The sequence below is a fragment of the Symsagittifera roscoffensis genome, chromosome 3, assembly GCF_963678635.1.
Source record: "Symsagittifera roscoffensis chromosome 3, txSymRosc1.1, whole genome shotgun sequence".
Classification (NCBI taxonomy): domain Eukaryota; kingdom Metazoa; phylum Xenacoelomorpha; order Acoela; family Convolutidae; genus Symsagittifera; species Symsagittifera roscoffensis.
The window spans coordinates 57,234,785-57,255,100 of record NC_087064.1 but is presented as its reverse complement, the minus strand read 5'-3'; the positions used below and the strand labels follow the sequence as shown (position 1 = coordinate 57,255,100).

The 20,316-nt window shown below is 34.1% G+C and overlaps 1 protein-coding gene across 1 annotated transcript; it reads right to left on the bottom strand.

Annotated features, from left to right (window-relative positions):
- Positions 1-4,238: 4,238 nt before the first annotated feature.
- On the bottom strand, positions 4,239-19,185 carry LOC134842727 (uncharacterized). Its single transcript, XM_063859192.1, has 4 exons — positions 18,148-19,185; positions 6,110-6,287; positions 5,347-5,498; positions 4,239-4,507 (listed from the first exon to the last, which is right to left on the bottom strand). Exons 1-4 carry the CDS (start codon positions 18,553-18,555, stop codon positions 4,349-4,351), a joined length of 897 nt encoding a protein of 298 aa, XP_063715262.1. The 5' UTR covers positions 18,556-19,185; the 3' UTR covers positions 4,239-4,348.
- Between the last annotated feature and the right edge of the window lie 1,131 nt (positions 19,186-20,316).

Below are 20,316 nucleotides of genomic sequence, written 5' to 3'. Positions count from 1 at the left end.
CTTGTAAAGTGCTTCTAAGTTACTGGTTTCTGATTCGGAGACTGCGTTTCTTCGCTTTGAGAATCTTTTTCGTGTAATTTGTCTTTGTTTGCTCAAAATTTTCCTTGTAATTGTGTGTCGTTTTGTTCTAATATATTCTATTGTTTGTTTGTGTGGAGTGACTACGAGATCATATTTTTCGTTGTTTATTTCACAATTGTGTAATATGATTGTTTGTTTATTTCCTAAATTATTTAGTGACATAAGGTTTAGGATGACGGATGCATTATTGGGATTACTGATTTTTAATGTCTTACGGTTTTTTGTGGTTAGCCTAACTTGGGTCATGTATTCAGGGTTGGAGAGAAAAGTATATATCAATTCCTGATAATGATTTTTACTTTCTCGTGGCTAGTCTAATTTAAGGTGTTAACTTACTTAATCTTACCTAGGGGTAGTGATTGTGATCAAGGGTTGGAGAATAGTAAATTGATCCACAAGGTTCAGGTACAATTAGAATACAAATAGTTCGTTAGATACTATTTCAAACTTACTAAGTTTAAGTATTATCCTGGGTCAGGTAAGAGGGGGGTCCAGTGAAGGATGAATAACCGATGTTCTTTACTGTTTATTCTAATTAGAATGGTTAATTTGATTGAAAAATTTCTATTAGTCCTGGGTCTTGAGGAAGGGTTGGGTAGTGAATCGACGTTTGAGGTCGTTAGAAATTTTATTAATTGTGAGGGGGAGAACAAAATTGTTCTATTTGATCCAAGGATAAGCCTTGATGATCAGGATATAAAATTAATGAAATTAAATTTGTTTTAGATGAAAATGAATTAAAGATCCAAGGAAAGCCTTTATGATCTGTTGATATTAAATAAGTTTAATTTAAATAAAAAGTAAGAATTAGGATAGGCCTTTATAAATTAAGTTAATGTTTAGTTGATAGAAAATTTTAGTGATATTAGTTTTTGATGATGTTAGTAGACTTATGATTCGCTGTTATGTTTTAGGTGATGAAGCAGGGATGAAGAGATGATTTATATATATTAACAATTTGTATGCATACTAAATAAATTTTTTAATTTTATTTTCAATAAATATTTTTTTTCAGATATATTTTTTCAAATTTACTGCAGATTTTTGAAGAGAACGATTAGAGATGTTTTCATCAGTCTTTATTGTACAATAATAAATTTAGCGCCTGTAATTGTCTTTGAAGACTTTTCTTCAAAGATACTATGTTTGCAAATGAAAGTCTAAATTCAATGCTAATAAAATTCTAAATATAAAAGTTTGTGTTTGCTTTTGCCGTACGATCATGAAACTTAATGGTAAGTTCCTTTGTAGTCGTATATCGTCTCTTGTCCGAGGTTTTTTCCCAATACCGGGTAGTTCTCGTATTGTTCGGAATAATGGCTCATTAAATTGTTGTCATGTAACATTTTTGAAAATGTTTTTTGTCTAATTCTAATCTATTAGGTTAGTTCTAAGCTAATTTGTTTTTAAAGTCTTGTTCGTGCAACTTCTTAGTCTAATACCGATCTTAATCTTACTCTTATATCTCTTAGTCCCAATAGATCTAGAGTATACTGGTTTTGTTACGAGTCGGTCTCTTGGAGAAAGCAACTAAGTTGTAAGTTAAATTCAAATCGCTCTGGTGCTGAAATTACAAGTAAGTTCAGCTCTTACAAATAAGTGGGTTGTTAGTTTGATGGAGTGTGATTGGTTAGTCTTTAATATTTTATAGGGATAAAATATCTAAATTATAACCAACTCTAAATTATAGTTTGGGTCTGGTTCCACTATTAACACGTAAGCGGAGATTCACTCCGTCTTAGAAATTGTTCCAAATTGGTTGAAAGAAGCTAATTTGCCTTAATTGATATGTTACTAGAAGCAAAATTTTTTGTTTTGTACTTTATATGGCGTGTGGGGGGATGATTTTCATAGAAAAATTTTGAATTTTAGAAAGTAAAAATGTTCATTTTATTTTATTTCATTTAATTTTTTTATGTTGTTTATGTTATTACTGCTCCATAACCTTTAAAGGCAGTCGGAACATTCAGGGCTTCGCCCTGATACGAGCAGTCTTGTTTGATTTTATTTTTAGTTTTACAAAAAGGACTTAAGTTTTCTTTTCGGTACTTGTAAATACCCACCGTGGAATGCGCTGGCTATTTAAATTGCTTGTTCTGTAGTGCAAAAATGGCAATTAATTAATGGTCCTTTCTCTCACTTATTGATATGGTAATTTGGCTTAACCTCAATAATTACCCTTATTTAAGTGCATTTAAGTGCGTTTTAACCTGTTTAGGTTACATCCTTGGCACTGCGAAAACCTATTTGGAGTTTTTTCATAACCATCTTTCACTTTCAGTATCAACCATCAGAATCTCGACCCTCCCATTTTTCTGTGTGGCATCAGATGCTTCAATAGACAGCATACAAGCATAGATATATTTCTGACGCTTAATATCGCGCGAAAAAACACACCTACCCTTTCGAAAAGTATCAGTGGAAAAAATGGTTCACATGATTCAATCTAGTTTTTTTGTTGTAACGTTTTTTAAGCTCTGAAAACTAGCTTTGCGAAACTGATGATGTTGACAAGACGCTTTCAAATTGATGTCTCAGGTCCAATTTTTTTTACTACGCTTCGATCATTACTAAAAGACCGCCTTAAAACATTAAAAGATATCAGAAAAGGCTCAAGCGGCTAAAGGGTGTTTTGAAGCAAAATTTTTGAGAAAAAAAATAAATTTGAGAATTTTTTTGAATACAAGATCTTCGAAAAATAATTTTCTCAAAAATTGTTCTTCTAAAATTTGATGAAACTATATGGGTTTAAATTGATCCTAGTGTTATTTAAAACAATTGCCTTGCTTTCGAACTCTTATTGAGCTGTTTTTGGTCCGGTTGTTGAGGATCACAACATGACCAACATCAATAGCTTGGAAAACAAGCTACAAAGACGACAAGCAAAGCGGAAAAAATCAGTAAAAAATAGCACGAATATTATTTGAATATCGCCCGGAATAATAACTAAGCTACGTTATAAACCAGCCGAGATGTTCAAATTATGCAGCAGACATCAATCTGCATCGGCAATTCTTCTGCAAAGTTTCCACTATCCGATGTGAAAGTGATTATTTTTTCTTCGGTAATGAAAGCAAAAACACCAAAATAAATCATTAAATTTTTTAAGTGAAGCAAATGTATATTAAATTTCTGTTTAAAATCTATGATATGCAAAAAGGTCATTTTTTGCCAAAAGGAGAACCAAAACTATCAATAGAATACATTAAGACCAGTTTATAAATACAACAGCAATTCACGCCAATTTTTAGCATGCGATCAACTGCACTTTGAAGTTTAAAAGTCAGTATCAGTACTTTGTGTTCTTTTCGTTATACCCCCTAAATGATGAAATTGAAATTGAAAGTTTTGTTACAAGATTGGATCAATATTACTAGAAAATGCAAGATATTAAAATGAGACAGGTCAAAACGAAATATTTTTATAAATAAATTTACCCTCAAAACTGGCTTTTTCTCAACTTTTTTTGCCGTTTTTTCTCATAAATTTGAACAAAAAGAATGCCGAATGCATTCGTATTGACGTTTAATTTGCCTTTTATTTACCATTTTCTAGCTTGATTTAACGCTCGAAATATCAGCCCGGCATTTTCAAGTAGTAAAATTAGTCCAACTGTTTATTAAAATCTTTCATTTTCAGTTTTCATCATTTAGGGGGTGGGAAGGGAGGGGGGGGGGGGGGGGGATTTTATAACTGAACAAAGAAAAGATCCAGACTTTGATATTAGCAATATATAAGATGAACCCAAATTTGTTCAACTTTCTACTACACCATTACGATTTATAATCAAATATTTCCATTAAACTATTTGACAACTTGCATTACATTCAGCTTAATCAAAATCCTTTTTCGAATAGTCAGTCAGGTATGTCAAATGTAAGCCAAAAATTTGTCAAGAAAACTCAGATTTGATGTTTGTTTGACAGTGAGATAAAATTCGGGTAGAAGCCGTGGGACAAAAGCAAATTAAATTTTCAAGTTCTGTAGAAATAGTCATTGGATCAATTTTTTTAGCTGGGATTTTAGATCAATTTAAATCGATTTTAAATCGATCGAAATCAATCTTCATCTTTTTTATTTAATCTTCGTACTTTTTTCATACTAAAATCGATCTAAATTTAATCAACGTACTTTTTTCATGCTAAAATCGATCCTAATCCATTTTTGTCAGTGCGGGCATATATGCAAACCTCATTGAGATATATGTAAAATCAAAACGTCGCGCATTTTAAATCAAAAATGGGTGAGAGCATCAGAGGGAATGAGATCAGAGTGTGATTTGGTTGAGATTGATTGCAGTTCCTATGATGATTCTGGCGCCTGCGAATATGAATATGTTCTGGTAGAACATCTGGTAGAGACTGTCGTTGAAGTACGCCATTATGTGCAAACAGATCCACATGCACGTCACCATGTGGACAGACAGCTGCAAAAAAAAAACATAAAATTAGAAGAAAGTGCCGACATTGAATGGTTTTAAAATCTTGAATCGAAACCTTTGTTATGGTACAGGTTTGCTGCATCATACAAAAAATTTTTAGTTTCTAGATTTTACCCATCATTGGTGCGCTTCAGGTTCTTTTTTAAGTTATGGGTCTAGTGACATTTTTACAGATAAATTTGATATTTAGCTCAAATATGTACAATCAATGTCATTAGAAATGCTTGCAGAATTTTTTTAGCTTGGTTTTGAAATATTACACGAGGTAAAATAAAAAAAAGTTCACCCACCCACCACTCATAAGCATCTATTTTATGTTACAAATTTTGGTTTTACAAGAGGAAGTATGAAAATCAAATAAGTTTGCAATGGCCTAATTAGTTAGAATGCCAGATTTATTAGCAATCCGACATGATGAACAAGAGTTATATTAGAAAAGTATCACAGGTGGAGGAGAATGAAAAGAGGACGAAATTCACTGCATAGAATTAGATTATCTGAGTTAACGAATTATTTGTCAGGCAATTAATTCCCAAGATTTAGGCTCTAATTCTTGGGAATTTTTTGACGAATATTCCGTCAACTGGGACAATTTAAATCTATGCTGAGACGTCTTCTCGAATTTCCTCCATCTGTGAAACATTCTGTTATAAATTTTGTTCATAGTGTCCGATTGCAATTAAAACGCATGATTTTTTTTCCTCATAGTAAAATGAACGGTGAATATCTGTGTTCTGCGTGACAATAATTTTGTCTTTGTAAAGAACTGAATGGTTTCTGTTTATCTATGGAATTGAATGACAATTAACATTTATTCACTGTACCTGTTTGACTAGTCTTGGGAAATACTCTTTCTCGAAAGTGATTGCCGTGATATGTTTCCATTGGTGGGGTTTTTCTTCTATGCTGAATTTGGTCCTCACAGCCAGCAGAATGGACGCCATCGACACCGTGACAGATAGACCACACAGCACGACTAGAAGAATATTTGACAAAACTGACAAAATAGTATTGCCCAGAAATGTTTGACTTTTAAGAAGACTTTTAGACTAGTTAGAAGAAAAAAAACAAAAGATCATTAAAATTGAATTTTTTACTTCTGTTTCTTACCTACTCCTTGCTCGTGATATATAATTCCCTCAGCGATTCGTCACCTTAATCCTATTTGGTCCCCCCTTTGGTTCTGTAATTTAAAATGTGCTTCTAAAGGCGCAATGTTTCTAAAATGTGCCTGAAAACACGTTATTTGGCCTGTTTTTTCTTTCAAAAAGTTTGCCTGCGGCGCTGATATTTGGTCAAATTAGGGTCTTTATGTTGATTTGGGAGAACTCACAGAACCAATTTGATCGACCTAAAAATCGAAAAAACTTTCGAAAATCCGCCATCACCCCCATCTAAATTTACTTGATCAATTACATCGATATGAACCAGGTGTTTTTTCGTTCAAATTTCATACGTAAATAAAAGTAGGCTGTCGACACTAAAAAATATCAATATTCTAATTTTGTTCTCGAGACTGTTAGTTTTTTAGAGGTCGGAAAGCGAGAAAGCCTTGAGGTCAAAATTATGTGAACGAAGATGACTCACTGGACTTATAGAATGTGAAGGGGTGTCTGCGCACTCGGTTGAGGGTGGAGCAGAACTGGTTGACGTCCATGTTAGCCGGCGAGTGCCAGGAGGAGGCGCCGTAGTTGTGCACCATTGAGAACACACTCTCCACGACACTCAGACACGACATCACCCGCAATATCTGGCCCTGGTTCACCTGAAAACCATCCATCAAGATATCGTAGACCTATCTGGATTAAAATAAGTGTTGGCTTTTAGTTAAAACAAGTTGAAATATCCCAAATTGATGCGGCGAAACAGGAATTATTCATGACCCATCTATGGGTTTTACAGAAAATGAAAAAAAAAAAAAGGTTAAGTCTGGCCTTTTTTCTGCTCTAACCTAGGTCGAGGTCAGATTTTATATTCAGACCGTTTACGCCAGAACTTGGTTTTTTCAGCAATGCGTGGACCGAAGTTTAGAATGTTTAGACCATTTGAACCAAAAACTGGTACTTTTAGACCATGGTGACAAATTTGTGCTATAATCAGACAGTGAAGGCCAGAAAAAATTAGGGCCAAGATTGTGGGTACCGACCAAATTCTTACTTCAGACCGCGGGAACAAAAAACCGGGCTCAAACAGCGGGGAAGAAAAAAAATGGTTTCAGATTTTGGGGAGCAATAACAATCCAATTTCAGACCTTGTGCACCAAAAAAAATCCGGTTTCAGAATGTGCAGACCGATAAAAAACTTGATTTTCAATCGTGGGGACTGTAAAACCAGTTCAGAACAAGATCTCGTCAAAATTTCAGATTCAGACTGCGGGAACCAACGAAAATCCGGTTTCAGACCATGAGAACCGTGTGAAACATGGGGGATTCAGGGGGGACAACTTCCCTCTCAGGGATTCGACCCCTGCCGACCCAAAAAGGATCAAGTTAATAAAAATGATCTGCAGAAAAACCACAAAACCATAAAATTAATCTTCGAAAAATCTTGAAGATACTTTCAAGATTGCACAAAAAAATCAAATTCTTCTATTGAGCTGCCGGAGCGATCGCAAATGTTTCTGAGGTCGTTTTCATGTAGTTTGGGAGCTTAGGTACCTTGAAAAAAGCCGGAATTATTTTTAATTTTTCTTTGCTATCTTTGATAAATCTTTGTGAATCTTCAAGATGTTGACTAGATTTTCAGTGTGACTGGAGCTGGGGAGCCGTCAAACTTCAAACTGAAACCTTACTATTTATCTCCTGCCTTTCATATATTTTAAAATGAAATATTGAAACTTCAAAAATTAAAGCATTGTTGTCTTGAAAAATTTAATAATATTTGGTTTATTTAAACAAACCAGCAAATTACTGACTTTTATCACAACAATACCTTTATTTTTGAAATTTAATTAATTTTTTGTAATTTTGAAACTTAAATGCTAGACATGAATAGTTAGGTCTCAAAGTTGCTATTTGACCTTTTGCAACGAAATGCTAACGCGCAATACCTGTAATATGAATTGGACAAGCTTTTGTTATCAAAACAGTTTTTGAGAAGGCTGGATGAAGCCGGTATTATCAATGTAGCCAATAGTAGCGTATAACTGGTAGCTCTTTTTATTATGTCGCCGATAGCTCCTCTTTTTATTTTAATTAGCCGACATAAATGAATAAAACTTAAATTTCAAACACCTTTTTCTCAAATTGGGTTATGATTAGACAAAAAATGAAGAAAACAAAAGTTGCTTTGAATTTCATCAGAAGTAATATGGTGCAATCTCTTCTCCGAAATTCTCAAACATAATTTAACCCCAAAAATAGGTCATTTTGGGTTTTTTTAGACAATCAAGAATTACGCTGAAACTACTTTGTTAATTGATAGAGAATTTATATCACAAGAAGCTTCTTTTACAGCCCAAAAAAGTTCTACAAAGGTTAAATCTTCAAAAATTAGTGTAAAGTCTTTAAAATTGGTTTTTAATCAAAGATTTTGGGTATTATATAGTAAAAATCATGTTTCTTGACAATCAAGCAAAAATGATTTCTCTTATATAGGTTTTTAGAGATTTAACTCTCTAGAATTTTGTTGGGCTGTGTAAGACGCTTCTTGTGATATATATTTCTCATCAATTAACAAAGTAGTTTCAGCGTTATTTTTGATTGCCTGAAAAAAGTCAAAATGACCCATTTTTGATGTAAAGTTTTGGTTGAGAATTTCGGAGAATTAATTACACCATTTTGATTCTAATCAAATTCTCAGCAATTTTTGTTTTCTTCACTTTTTGTCTAATCTTAACCCAATTTGAAAAAAAAACGTGTTTGAAATTTCGGATAATTTAAATCAGCAGTGTAGTAAAAGCACTCATTTCAAATGCTTTTTTGGCATGTGTGAAAAGCAATCATTGTCAAATCTCCCCGGGTTGAGTTGTTCTTCTTAAGCCTAGAACGAAATCCTTCGAATACACAAAGGCTGTACGACCCAAAATCCTTGGTCAAAAACAGCCTTTTTTAAATTATACAAACTCTGAAAATAATAGGTCGTAAAATAGCCAGGTTGTGCCTCGGCGTTGGAAACATATCACGCTTGGCTGAAACGCAGTCATACACGGCTGAACATAGTCGAACACATTTTTGCTTTGATTAAGTCGGTCGAAGCATAGCCAGTTTGGTTTGAGTCGGTCAAAACCTAGCTAATTTGGTCTTAGTCGGTCGAAGCATAACTCGAACACCTCAACCCTGGATACAATGCCGTTCTTTTGGCTTCATGCTTCACCTCAATCTGGATCTAATATGGCTTCATGCAACAGTTTGGTGCGGTTAAAATTATTATTACACTTGCTAGAGCAAGTGTCATGTAATCAGGGACTTTTTCTCTTCAATAACTTTTCTTACAAATTTTGCTCACTTTTCATACTCGCTTTAGTAAAGAACCTTAACGACTTCAAGTCTCGTTCACACTTGGCCTATAGGTACGATAGTAGGTACTTTTGCACCTTAAGGTCTGGTGTTGGAGCCTCGCTACTTTTTTCAGTTTATATGAAATTGATTTTTTTCCTTTAAAATTTGAATTGTCTGACTTTCATTTGTCTGCACAAGTTTTGCCGGGTTAGCTGCCACATCACAGATTGCCCTTTGGCTGTGAGCACATTTCAGTGTAGCTGCAACATTTGTTCATTGTAGTTTCAGGTTGGTTAAGTTTCTTTTTTTACAAACTACTTCATCTTCGACTCAACTGATGTCTGCTCAGAGGTAGTAGGCTTCGTTTTTGCTCCATTAAATTATTCCAATTGCTAATTTAAAAATTAATGTTTTGCGTGGCATGTTTGCCTAAAAAAAAACTTCATTGTGACCAAATTTTTGAAGATTTTGAGCTCCCACTTCTACAAATTTATTTCAATAAAGTAAATTGATTAGTAGATTAGCAGTAAATTTATTTCAACTGCTAATTTCTTTTTCAATGTTTTGCGTGGCATGTTTGCTAAGAAAGAATATTTATCGAGACCAATTTTACGAAGAGTTTAAACTCCCACGTCTACAGAGTTTACCAACACTTCAAGACGAAACTTCAGTTTTTTCTTAAATTTTTGCCCATGGAACTATCGTAGACTTTTTCTTTGGTAATGGCACTTGAACGGCAAAAACTATGTTTTATGCATTTTGGTAGTTCTATTGCTTTTCAATGTTTGCTATTTTTTCCCTTAATATCGGTGTGTTTTTCGTGTTTGTATTGTATTTTGTGTAAAAAATTGTGGAAAAAAAAAGATAAAAACTCATTAGATATGAAATACTTTGTTTTTCAGTTTTTGTTCCAACTCCTCAAATAACAGGAAAATAATTCTATTTGTGATACTTCCAAACAAACAAATTTCTGTCTTCCATTAATGTTTTTGGAAATTTGAGGCAATTAAAAAGCTCCAAATTCTGTTTGTACTCGACTTTATGTGCGGGAATTTTTTTTTGTACTTTAGGGAAAAAAATTATGGGATTATATTTAAAAAAAACACTCAACAAAATAGTCTATAAACAATTGGAAATTTGAACATGGAAAATGAACTTTAACTGAGAGTTTTGTCGTGTACTTTTTAGTAATACGACACAAAAGCGACACAAAAAATGTAAATTTGATTTAATGAAAAAATGATCAAAGTGATTCAGGCTGATTTCCTTAAAAAATTAGAAAAACAGGTTTTGTCGAAACATTTTACTTGATAATGACCAGTAAAATCAAAACACACCAAAAACATAATTGTCATGGAATACGCATTTTGGTTATTTTTTGGTGTTCTTAGCTGTTTTGGATTCCACGAACAAATAAGTAAAACACTGTTTTGCTCAGCATTCTACCGAAACAGTCAACTTTACACGGTTTGCAACAAAATTGGTGGAACCCGCAACAAAAACTGCAGAATGCGGAACAGATTTTGGAATCCGCAAACAAATCATAACATATCAGTTTAGTAAACTTAAGCAGTCGTGGAATCCGCAACTGTAAGCGCAGCCCACAAATTGTAAGCGGAACCCGCAAAAATTTAGGACTCAACGTACATCTGAGGAATCAATTTACATTTGCGGAATCCGGAACAACTACCTATATTCGCTCGTTGCGGATCCGCAAAAAAATAATGTGTCAACACAATTTATGTTACAGGTATTTGTACGCGGAATCCACAGAAAATTTAAAAGTGCGAACCACGTAAATTTTGCACAACACTTGTCTCTGGACTCCAGCAACTTACAGACGCCAAATTGTGCGCCTATCTCGTGCTCAATTTGTCCTCGTATTGGTAGAAATTATTGTAACAACAATAACCCTAATTTTATCTGAGTGTTTGAAGGTTTCTGAGATTGATCAAGGCGCGATTTGTTACGAAAATTTACTTAGTAATTAAAATGGCAGAAAATTTTTTTAAATAACTTAACAGGTGTTTTAAGACTAATGAGACTATTGGAGACAAAATGTAAAATTTGCTGCATAATTTTTAATCTTGAGCCGTGAACAAAACGATTGTTCGCGTGAACATCCTACAAAAAAAGAATTTGCCATTCATCCAGCATACAGCAACAATAACCATAATTTTATCTGAGTTCGGCGTTTTTGAAAGTTTCTGAGATTGATCAAAGCGCGACTTGTTACGAAATCTTACTTAGTAACTAAAATGGCAGAAAACTTTTTAAAATAAATTAACAGGGGTTTTAAGACTAATGAGACTATTGGAGACAAAAAGTAAAATTTGCTACATAATTTTTTATCTTGAGCCGTGAACAAAACGATTGTTTGTGTGAACATCCTACAAAAAAAAAAGAATTTGCCATTCATCCAGCATACAGCAACAATAACCATAATTTTATCTGAGTTCGGCGTTTTTGAAAGTTTCTGAGATTGATCAAAGCGCGACTTGTTACGAAATCTTACTTAGTAATTAAAATGGCAGAAATATTTTTTAAATATATTAACAGGGGTTTTAAGACTATATTGAGACTATTGGAGAAAAAAAAAGTATAATTTGCGACATAATTTTTGATCTTGAGCCGTGAACAAAACGATTATTTGTGTGAACATCTTACAAAAAAATGGAATTGGCCATTAATCCGGCATACAAAATAGTTGATAAAAAAACGTCAGTTTCAACTCAAAAAAAGGACAAATAGCCACCAAATTCTAGCTCCCTTTTTGCTCCAATGTGAAACGGAGCTTAATTCTAAATTGGATTGCTCTGCTGCAAAAAGAAAAGAAAGGGTTATTTAATTACTCATATGTGAAAGCCTTCCTGCAGACAGGTATTAAATGAAAACAGTTATGTCAGTTTTTAGTTTTTTTAACCTAAGTTATGGCCAGTGTCTACTGATAAAAAATTTGCTGCTAACAAAAATAACTTAAGCTTTTCTGCACTTTCTGAAAATTCTTGAATAAAAATTTGTGAGAGCGCATTCAAATCAAGAGAACATTTTACAAAATTGTTTTAATATCGAAGTGTGCTCGTTCCAATTTTCGACCAATTGCCTTTGTTCAACGCCTGACACGTGTTAGTCTGTTAAATATAATCAGTCTTCCATTTTAGCTGCACTTTACTTGAAAGAACAGAAATCACTGGAAATGAATTGCCAATAAGTTAATTCCAATTTTTGGGATTGCAAATAGTGGATCAACTCAAGCGTTGATCACTGCAAATTTATCATAAAAAACGCACTTTGTTAAAATCTTTGACCCTCTGCTGCTCGTTCACTAATTGATATACGAGGAGAAACAGATATATCGAATATTCGGCTCTTTTCCAGTCCCCCCCCCTTTCAAAATACCGAGTAATATGTTTGTTTTACGTGTTATTACGGCTAAATGCGTGATGTTACGCAGTAAAGTATGAAGAACAAATCTGTTCAGAATTGTCGATTTGTTCACCACGCCAAATTTCATTGCATTATGACAACGTTAAATAGACTTTTCAAAACTGAAATTCAAAGAGGGGGGGGGGAACTGGAAAAGAGCCGAATATTCAGAGCCGTTATATTGTTAGAGTTTTATTCCAGGTTAAATGGTGGAAGAAACTTACTAGAAACTTCATATGGTATTATTCTAGTGCGTTTACTAGAATACCATATGGTTAGAAATGACCGAGCAGAACAAGACCCCTAGTATCAGGCGAAGTACAGAGATTTGACGCCCAGCTGACCCAAAGGCTCCCCCGTTTGTACTGTTATGACATATTCATTTTTGGCTGACGGAGTTTTAATTTATTCTAAAAGCGCCAATATTTCGGGCAAACTCGGGCGATACGCCGCATGTTTTTGGTCAAAAGTTTGCAAAAAGTGCATAAAAATGCATTTTTGGCCTATTTGATCAAAATTTTGCATGCGGCGTAGAAAATTTTGCCAAAAAAATCTTGTTAGTGTTTTGGGAGATGTCGGAAAATATTTAAATTGGTTGATCTAAAAAAGGTAAACGAAATTTTCCAAATTTTTTTGAAAATCTGCTCCTCCTCGAGAAAGTCCTAGATCCACCCCTACCTCAAATCAATATGGAAAGATTTACAAGACTGATTCAATATCCGCGTACAGACTAATCGAATGAAATCTATATCGCGCGTTAAATAAACCAATTTGGCCAAATTGGCAACCTTAAACACCCCATAACTTCACGTACTTTTTTAAATTTGAGCGCAGGACAACAACTCCTTCAGGATGATTTTGCTAATTTATAAAAATTAAATCAAAATAGCTAGTTAAAAATTGATTTTTGTCCGAATAAAAAAAACCACCTGAACACAAATATTCCGTCACTTTTTCGAAAGTCGGAACAAAAACTCTAATCGAGCAGTTGTTTAATTGCTCTTGATCTTAATTTAGGGATAAATGTAGCAACAAAGCCATTACGAGGCCAAAATGTGCATTATGTGCATTGTAAGCGGATTCCGCAACAAGTCAAAATCAGATTTGTCGGAGAATCCGCACTTTTGCTAGTTTTCTTGGATCTTCTTTGCTAGGATTCTACAAACAAATACCTAAAACACTGTGCTCGCGCTCAATTTGTCCTCGTAATGGTAGAAATTATTGTGACAACAAAAACCCTAATTTTATCGGAATTCGGCGTGTTTGAAGGTATCTGAGATTGATCAAGGCGCGATTTGTTACGAAAATTTACTTAGTAATTAAAATGGCACAAAATTTTTTAAAATATTTAACAGGGGTTTTAAGACTAATGAGACTATTGGAGACAAAAACTAAAATTTGCAACATAATTTTTAATTTTGAGCCAGGAACAAAACGATTGTTTGTGTGAACATCCTACAAAAAAAAGAATTGACCTTTCATCCAGCATACAACAACAATAAACATAATTTTATCTGAGTGCGGCGTGTTTGAAGGTTTCTGAGATTGATCAAGGGGCGATTTGTTACGAACTCTTACTTAGTAATTAAAATGGCAGGAAACTTTTTTTAAATAAGTTAAAAGGGGTTTTAAGACTACAATGAGACTATTGGAGAAAAAAAAGTAAAATTTGAGACATAATTTTTAATCTTGAACCATGAGCAAAACGATTATTTGAGTAAACATCTTACAAAAAAGGAATTGGCCATTAATCCGGCATACAAAATAATTGATACAAATCGTCAGTTTCAACTAAAAACAGACAAATTACCACCAAATTCCAGCTCCCATTTGCTCCAATGTGAAACGGAGCTTAATTCTAAATTGGATTGCTCTGCTGCAAAAAGAAAAGAAAGGGTTATTTAATTACTCATATGTGAAAGCGTTCCTGCAGACTGAGGTATTAAATGAAAACAGTTATGTCAGTTTTTTGTTTTTTTAACCTAAGTTATGTCCAGTGTCTATTGAGAAAAAATTTGCTGCTAACAAAAATAACCTAAGCTTTTCTGCTCTTTCTGAAATTTCTTGAAAAAAAATTTGTGAGAGCACATTCAAATCAAGAGAACATTTTACAAAATTGTTTTAAAATCAAAGTGCGCTCGTTCAAATTTTCGACCAGTTGCCTTTGTTCAACGCCCGACACGTGTTGGTCTGTTAAATATAATCAGTCTTCCATTTTAGCTGCACTTTACTTGGAAGAACAGAAATCACTGGAAAAAAATTGCCATTAAGTTAATCCCAATTTTTGGGATTGCAAATAGTGGATCAACTCAAGCGTTGATCACTGCAAATTTATCATAAAAAAAACGCACTTTGTTAAAATCTTTGACCCTCTGCTGCTCGGTCACTAATTGATAAATGAGGAAAAAGCAGCTATATCGAATATTCAGAGCCGTTATATTTTAAGAGTTTTATTCAAGGTTAAATTGTAGAAGAAACATGCTAGAAACTTCATATGGTATTATTGTAGTGCGTTTACAAGAATATAATATGATTAGAGATGACTGAGCAGAACAAGACCCCTAGTATCAGGCGAATTACATTTATTTGACGCCCAGCTGACCCAAAGGCTCCCCCGTTTGTACTGTCTTGGGGTATTCATTTTTGGCTGAAGGAGTTTTAATTATTTCTAAAGGTGCCAATATTTCGGGCAAACTCGGGCAAAAAAAACGCGATTGTTTTTGGTCAAAAAGTTGCAAAAAATGCATAAAAATGCATGTTTGGCCTATTTGTTCAAAATTTTGCATGCGGCGTAGAAAATTTTGCCAAAAAAACGAGAAAATCCTAGATCCACCCCTGCCTCAAATCAATATGGAAAGATTTACAAGACTGATTCAAAATCCGCTTACAGACTAATCGAATGAAATCTATATCGCGCGTTAAAGAAACCAATTTGCCCAAATTGGCAACCTTAAACCCCCCATAACTTCACGTACCTTTTTAAATTTGAGCGCAGGACAACAACTCTTTTAGGATGATTTTGCTTATTCATAAAAATTAAACCAAAATAGCTAGTTAAAATTTCATTTTTGTCCGAATAAATAACCGCCTGAAGACAAATATTCCGTCACTTTTTTCGATAGTCGGAACAAAAATTCTAAGCGAGCAGTTGTTTAATTGCTCTTGATCTTAATTTAGGGATAAATGTAGCAACAAAGCCATTACGAGACCAAAATGTGGATTCTGTGCATTTTAAGCGGATTCCGCAACAAGTCAAAATCAGAATTGTCGGAGAATCCGTAACTTTGCTAGTTTTCTTTGATCTTCTTTGCTTGGATTCTACAAACAAATATCTAAAACACTGTGCCGCTCAAAATTGCTCCAAAAATAGGCCATTTGACGGAATCCGCAACCGTATTTGCGGAATCCCGAACAGTTTGTGGAATCCAAAAACAAATATTAAAACAGTTTAATTGGTTTTTTAGACGATAGCGCTCAAAATCTTGCTTCATAATGTGCGGTTTGAGCGGTTTTGGAGCGGTTTTACTTTGCTTTACTATAGCTTTACTTTGCAAAAAAGTAAAATTCAAAAAAGCCGAAAAACTAACCTATGGACGTCAAAAGGTAATCAAACATTCAAGTCTGCGGCCTAATGCAGTTTTATTTTCTTTAGCACTTTTACCTCTCTGTTTTATTTTGCCCGATGCAAATACTTTTCTTGAACCCAGTGTATTTGTCAAATTTTATTGCAGAATCACTTGGTTCTACTTAGCAAGATAGGATCATTTTTCGTAAATTGCTCAACAAAAACTCAAACTAATAGGCTTAACGTGGAATTTACCGCATTACGAGGCCAAACTGTGCATTCTGTGCTTTGTTAGCAGATATTTCAACAGGCCAAAATCGGATTTGTCGCAAAATCCGCAAGTTTACTACTTTTCTTTGATCTTATTCGCTTTTTTGGATTCCACAAACAAATACCTAAAACACTGTACCGCTCAAAATTGCGCCGAAAAAAGGCGATTTTGCGGAATCCCCAACCGTACTTGCGGATTCCAGAACAGTTTGTGGAATCAACAAACAAATAATAAAACATTTGTATAGCTAAATTGAGCTGTTGCGGATTACGCAACTGTAAACGGAATCCGCAAATTGTAAGTGGAATCCGCAAATTGTAAGAGGAATCCGCATTTTGTTTAGGGATTCCGTTTACATATATGTATATGTGAAGTTTAACGTTTAAAATTTTATCTTTTAATTACTGGTCACCAGAAAAAAATCAATCTCAATTACTACCTAGATCAGTTACCAGTTGAAATGCCAAAAGTTTGGTCGCAATTCCTGTCAACCCAAATTCTATCTCAAATCCTGTCAACTTCGATCTCAATACACTAGAATCGGAATCTACTAGATCACCAGTATTTGGGATTATTGGAATCCCAAATACTGACCAATATTCGGGATTTATGCAATCCCAAATACTGATCTAATTCGGCGATAAGCTGTGCGTTGTGTTTTGACACACTTACAAGCCAATGACTACAAATATTGAATTTATTCGGCGTTAAGCATCCAAAATCAGTATTTGGGATTTACGCAATCCCAAATACTGACCTAATTTGGCGATATGCTGTGTGTTGTATTTCTATACACTCTCAACCCAATGACTCCAACTTTTGAACTTATTCGGTGCTGTGTTTTCAAAATACTAAAAGGTGACATCCGCCGATTTAGGTAAAAATGTTTGTTCGTGGATTCCGCTGACAATGATTAAATCTTTGGCTTTAAATTCCGCGTTGCTAGAGATAAGAATTCCAGCTCTAGCTTTTAATTGTTCAGATACAATTTCAGCATTGAACAAATTTCGGAATCCACTTACAGTTTGCGGAATCCGCTTATATTTGCGGATTTCGCTTACAAATTTTGCGGTTTCTACGTACATTTGCGGATTCCACTTACATTTTGTGGAATCCATTTACAGTTGCGGAATGCAGAACAACTAGCTGAATCCGCTTGTTGCGGAATCCGCGGCACAACAAATAAGCCGACAAAGCTTACAATACAGGTATTTATACGCTGAACCCACGGAAGTTTTGTAATTGGAGTCCACTTACATTTTGGAACATCTTTAAAGGTTTGCGTATGGAATCCAGGAACATACATACACAAAATTGTGCGCCTATCCAGTGCACTGTTTGGCCTCGTAATGGCCATAGGAGAAAATATGTGACTTCCTATATGTGACTGACTCAATTTTCGCAAGTTATGGAAGACCACACGTTTGCTACTTCATGGACCGCAATTACAAGCACTCTATGCGAGCATTTTTTGCCATGGTCTCTTGTGCCTTTGAGTCACCGTAATCATAGCATTGCATATTAACAAGGTTATACGGCTGACGTGCGGTAAAACTGAAAGTCACCAGCTTTGAGATAAATATCAAAGTCATTCGAGATACAAGACAAGCCTTGAAAATTGCACTGAATTTGGAATGCGAGTCCAATTACTAATTACGAATATGCATGAAAGACCCACTTGCAATTCTTTAGCCGGAACAGTTAACTCGGAAAAGCAGAAGAGTCCACGTAATAATTTTTCTCAAGTGGTTATTAAATTTCATAAACCAAACAAAACATAAACCAAACAAAAATAAAGATAGATAACTCGATCACGTCATCATGGGTTTTGTTCCGACCTCGTAGTGGTGGTGGGGGGATTAAGATTTGGGCGGGTTTTTCGGGGGTTATAGAAACGGACAAAATATTTGAAATAGGAACTTACGTCAGTAGCTGCCACATATCCATTGGTGGCAATCTCCATCCAGTTTATGGGCATGAGGATGGCACAGTATCCATATATGGCAAACGAGAACACCAGGAACAGGTCACTCGCACAATGATGGGCCCCGTTGCCCAACAACACTTCCAGCTGCTCACTGTTACCCGCCAGTTGTCGCAACACAATATTCCCCAAAGTGTAGTACACATTTATGAGCCCAAAAATGGCCCAAGCAGAGTAAATTATGATGTGAAAAATGTAGAAGTCGATGCGGAAAGTCTGCGAGTTTTTGTAAACGGTTAACTCTACATAAGTTTTGACCACAAGTCGAATTGAAACTGGAGTTATTACAAGATAGAGAATAAGTTGGACTATATCAAAAGCTATACCTTGGGATTGCGTCATAATCATCAAAAAAATATGTAAAATTCTGAAAAAAAAATTTAAATTTAAGTAACTTGGGAAGAAATCTTTCAAGAATCAGAAATTTGAATTTTTTGAATTTTTTGTTATTGTTTTCATAATAAAATAGATTGTAAATTTGAAGAAAAAATGGAACAAATAAAATGGTTGTATAAAATTATTTCAATTAAAGAATCGTTCGTCAGTTGTTATATTTGGCATTTATAATTGTTTATCTGACTTCGTTTTCCCATTTAGTTTTACTTTTTAGTTTTGACATTTTAACTAAAACGCCCGTTGCAAGGAGCTCAAATGGACTGACAATAATAAGAAAATAAGATGGTTCTGGGCGCCGGCGTCTATTGAGTAGTCAAGGAAAAAAATGCACAAAAAAGTAAACGAAGATTAAAAATCCATTTGCATTTTCCTGCTTTCTTTAAAGGAAATGAAAGCAGCCGTAGATTTTACATTTTCACATCAAAACACATTTTAGTTGCTTTTTTGAAAAGTATGCTGAGCCGTTTCCTGTTTTTCGTTTACTTCTGAGCAAATGAAACGAGTAGTGGGCTTTCATAACGGTTTATTTAACTCGCAACGCTTTTTTGAAGTTTTTCCCTCAGAAGCAGCCGTATGATAAAACACGACCACTTAGCTCTTAGAAGAGACAATTTCGTTTTGTTTTTTTTTCAGAGGCAAAAGAGAGCCAAAGTTTTGTAAGTCTTTTTAGGTTGGCTAAGTAGTTTCGTGTCTTATCATTAGCAAATTAATTTTATCGAAAAAAAAATTTGCAGTATTTTGCCAACTGATAGCAATTGAATGAATAGTGTCAATTTTGATGACCATTGCATTGTATATTTTTGATACCCATTTAGTGCAAAGAGTTCTTCGAAACGGGGTTGGCCAAAAGGGAGTAGTTTGAGATCTAAATTGAACGCAAACAGGTTTCTTTTATCTATTTTTTTGTTTCTTTCTTCGAAAAAAGCACAAACGTTTGTCTTTTTTTGTACATTTTAGCCATTGGCCATTTTTCAGAGATTTCAACTTTTTTAAGCTATTTTTGGCTTCAAAGGACGATTTAAAAGCCAAATAATTTCTTCAAAAATTGCCGTACCAGTTTTTGTACCGCTTAGATTTTTATCAAATGACTCGTCTACAAAACCTTGCTTTGAGAATGAAACTTTTGTTCCACATTTTTCTGAACGTAAACAACGTATTACTTTAAGTAGAAGAGAAAGCGATTTCTTAATATAATTATTTTATAAGCTTAGACCGATTTGCAAAACAAAATTGTTCAACTTTCACGTTTTGAAAAAAATTGATGTAAATTTGCTTAATTAATGAAGAAATTTAACAAATCTGCTACGCTTAAGTTATGAAAATTAACAGCTAAATAAAAAAACTTAAAACTGCTGACTTCTTTTTTTTTCTGATTTTTGTGTCGATGTTTTATGAAAATTCCATAATATTTGTGCTCAATATGGTTTTTTTTTCTCCAGACCAATTTCGACTTTTTAACTAGCTAATTTTGAACAAAAAAACTTATAGAATACAAAAAATATTGAGAATCCGCTCGTAAGCTGTTTCAAACTGAATTAAGGCAAAAAAATTTATGATTTTATTACATTACCATACATTGTTCTTCGCATAGCATGTGCAGTGAAGTTTTCCAAAAAAAGTTACAAAAACTCCAATTTCTATTTTGAAATTTGGATATTTTTTTCCAATTAATGTTTTCAAAAACTGTGTCAAAAACGTTGATAGACAGTCGAA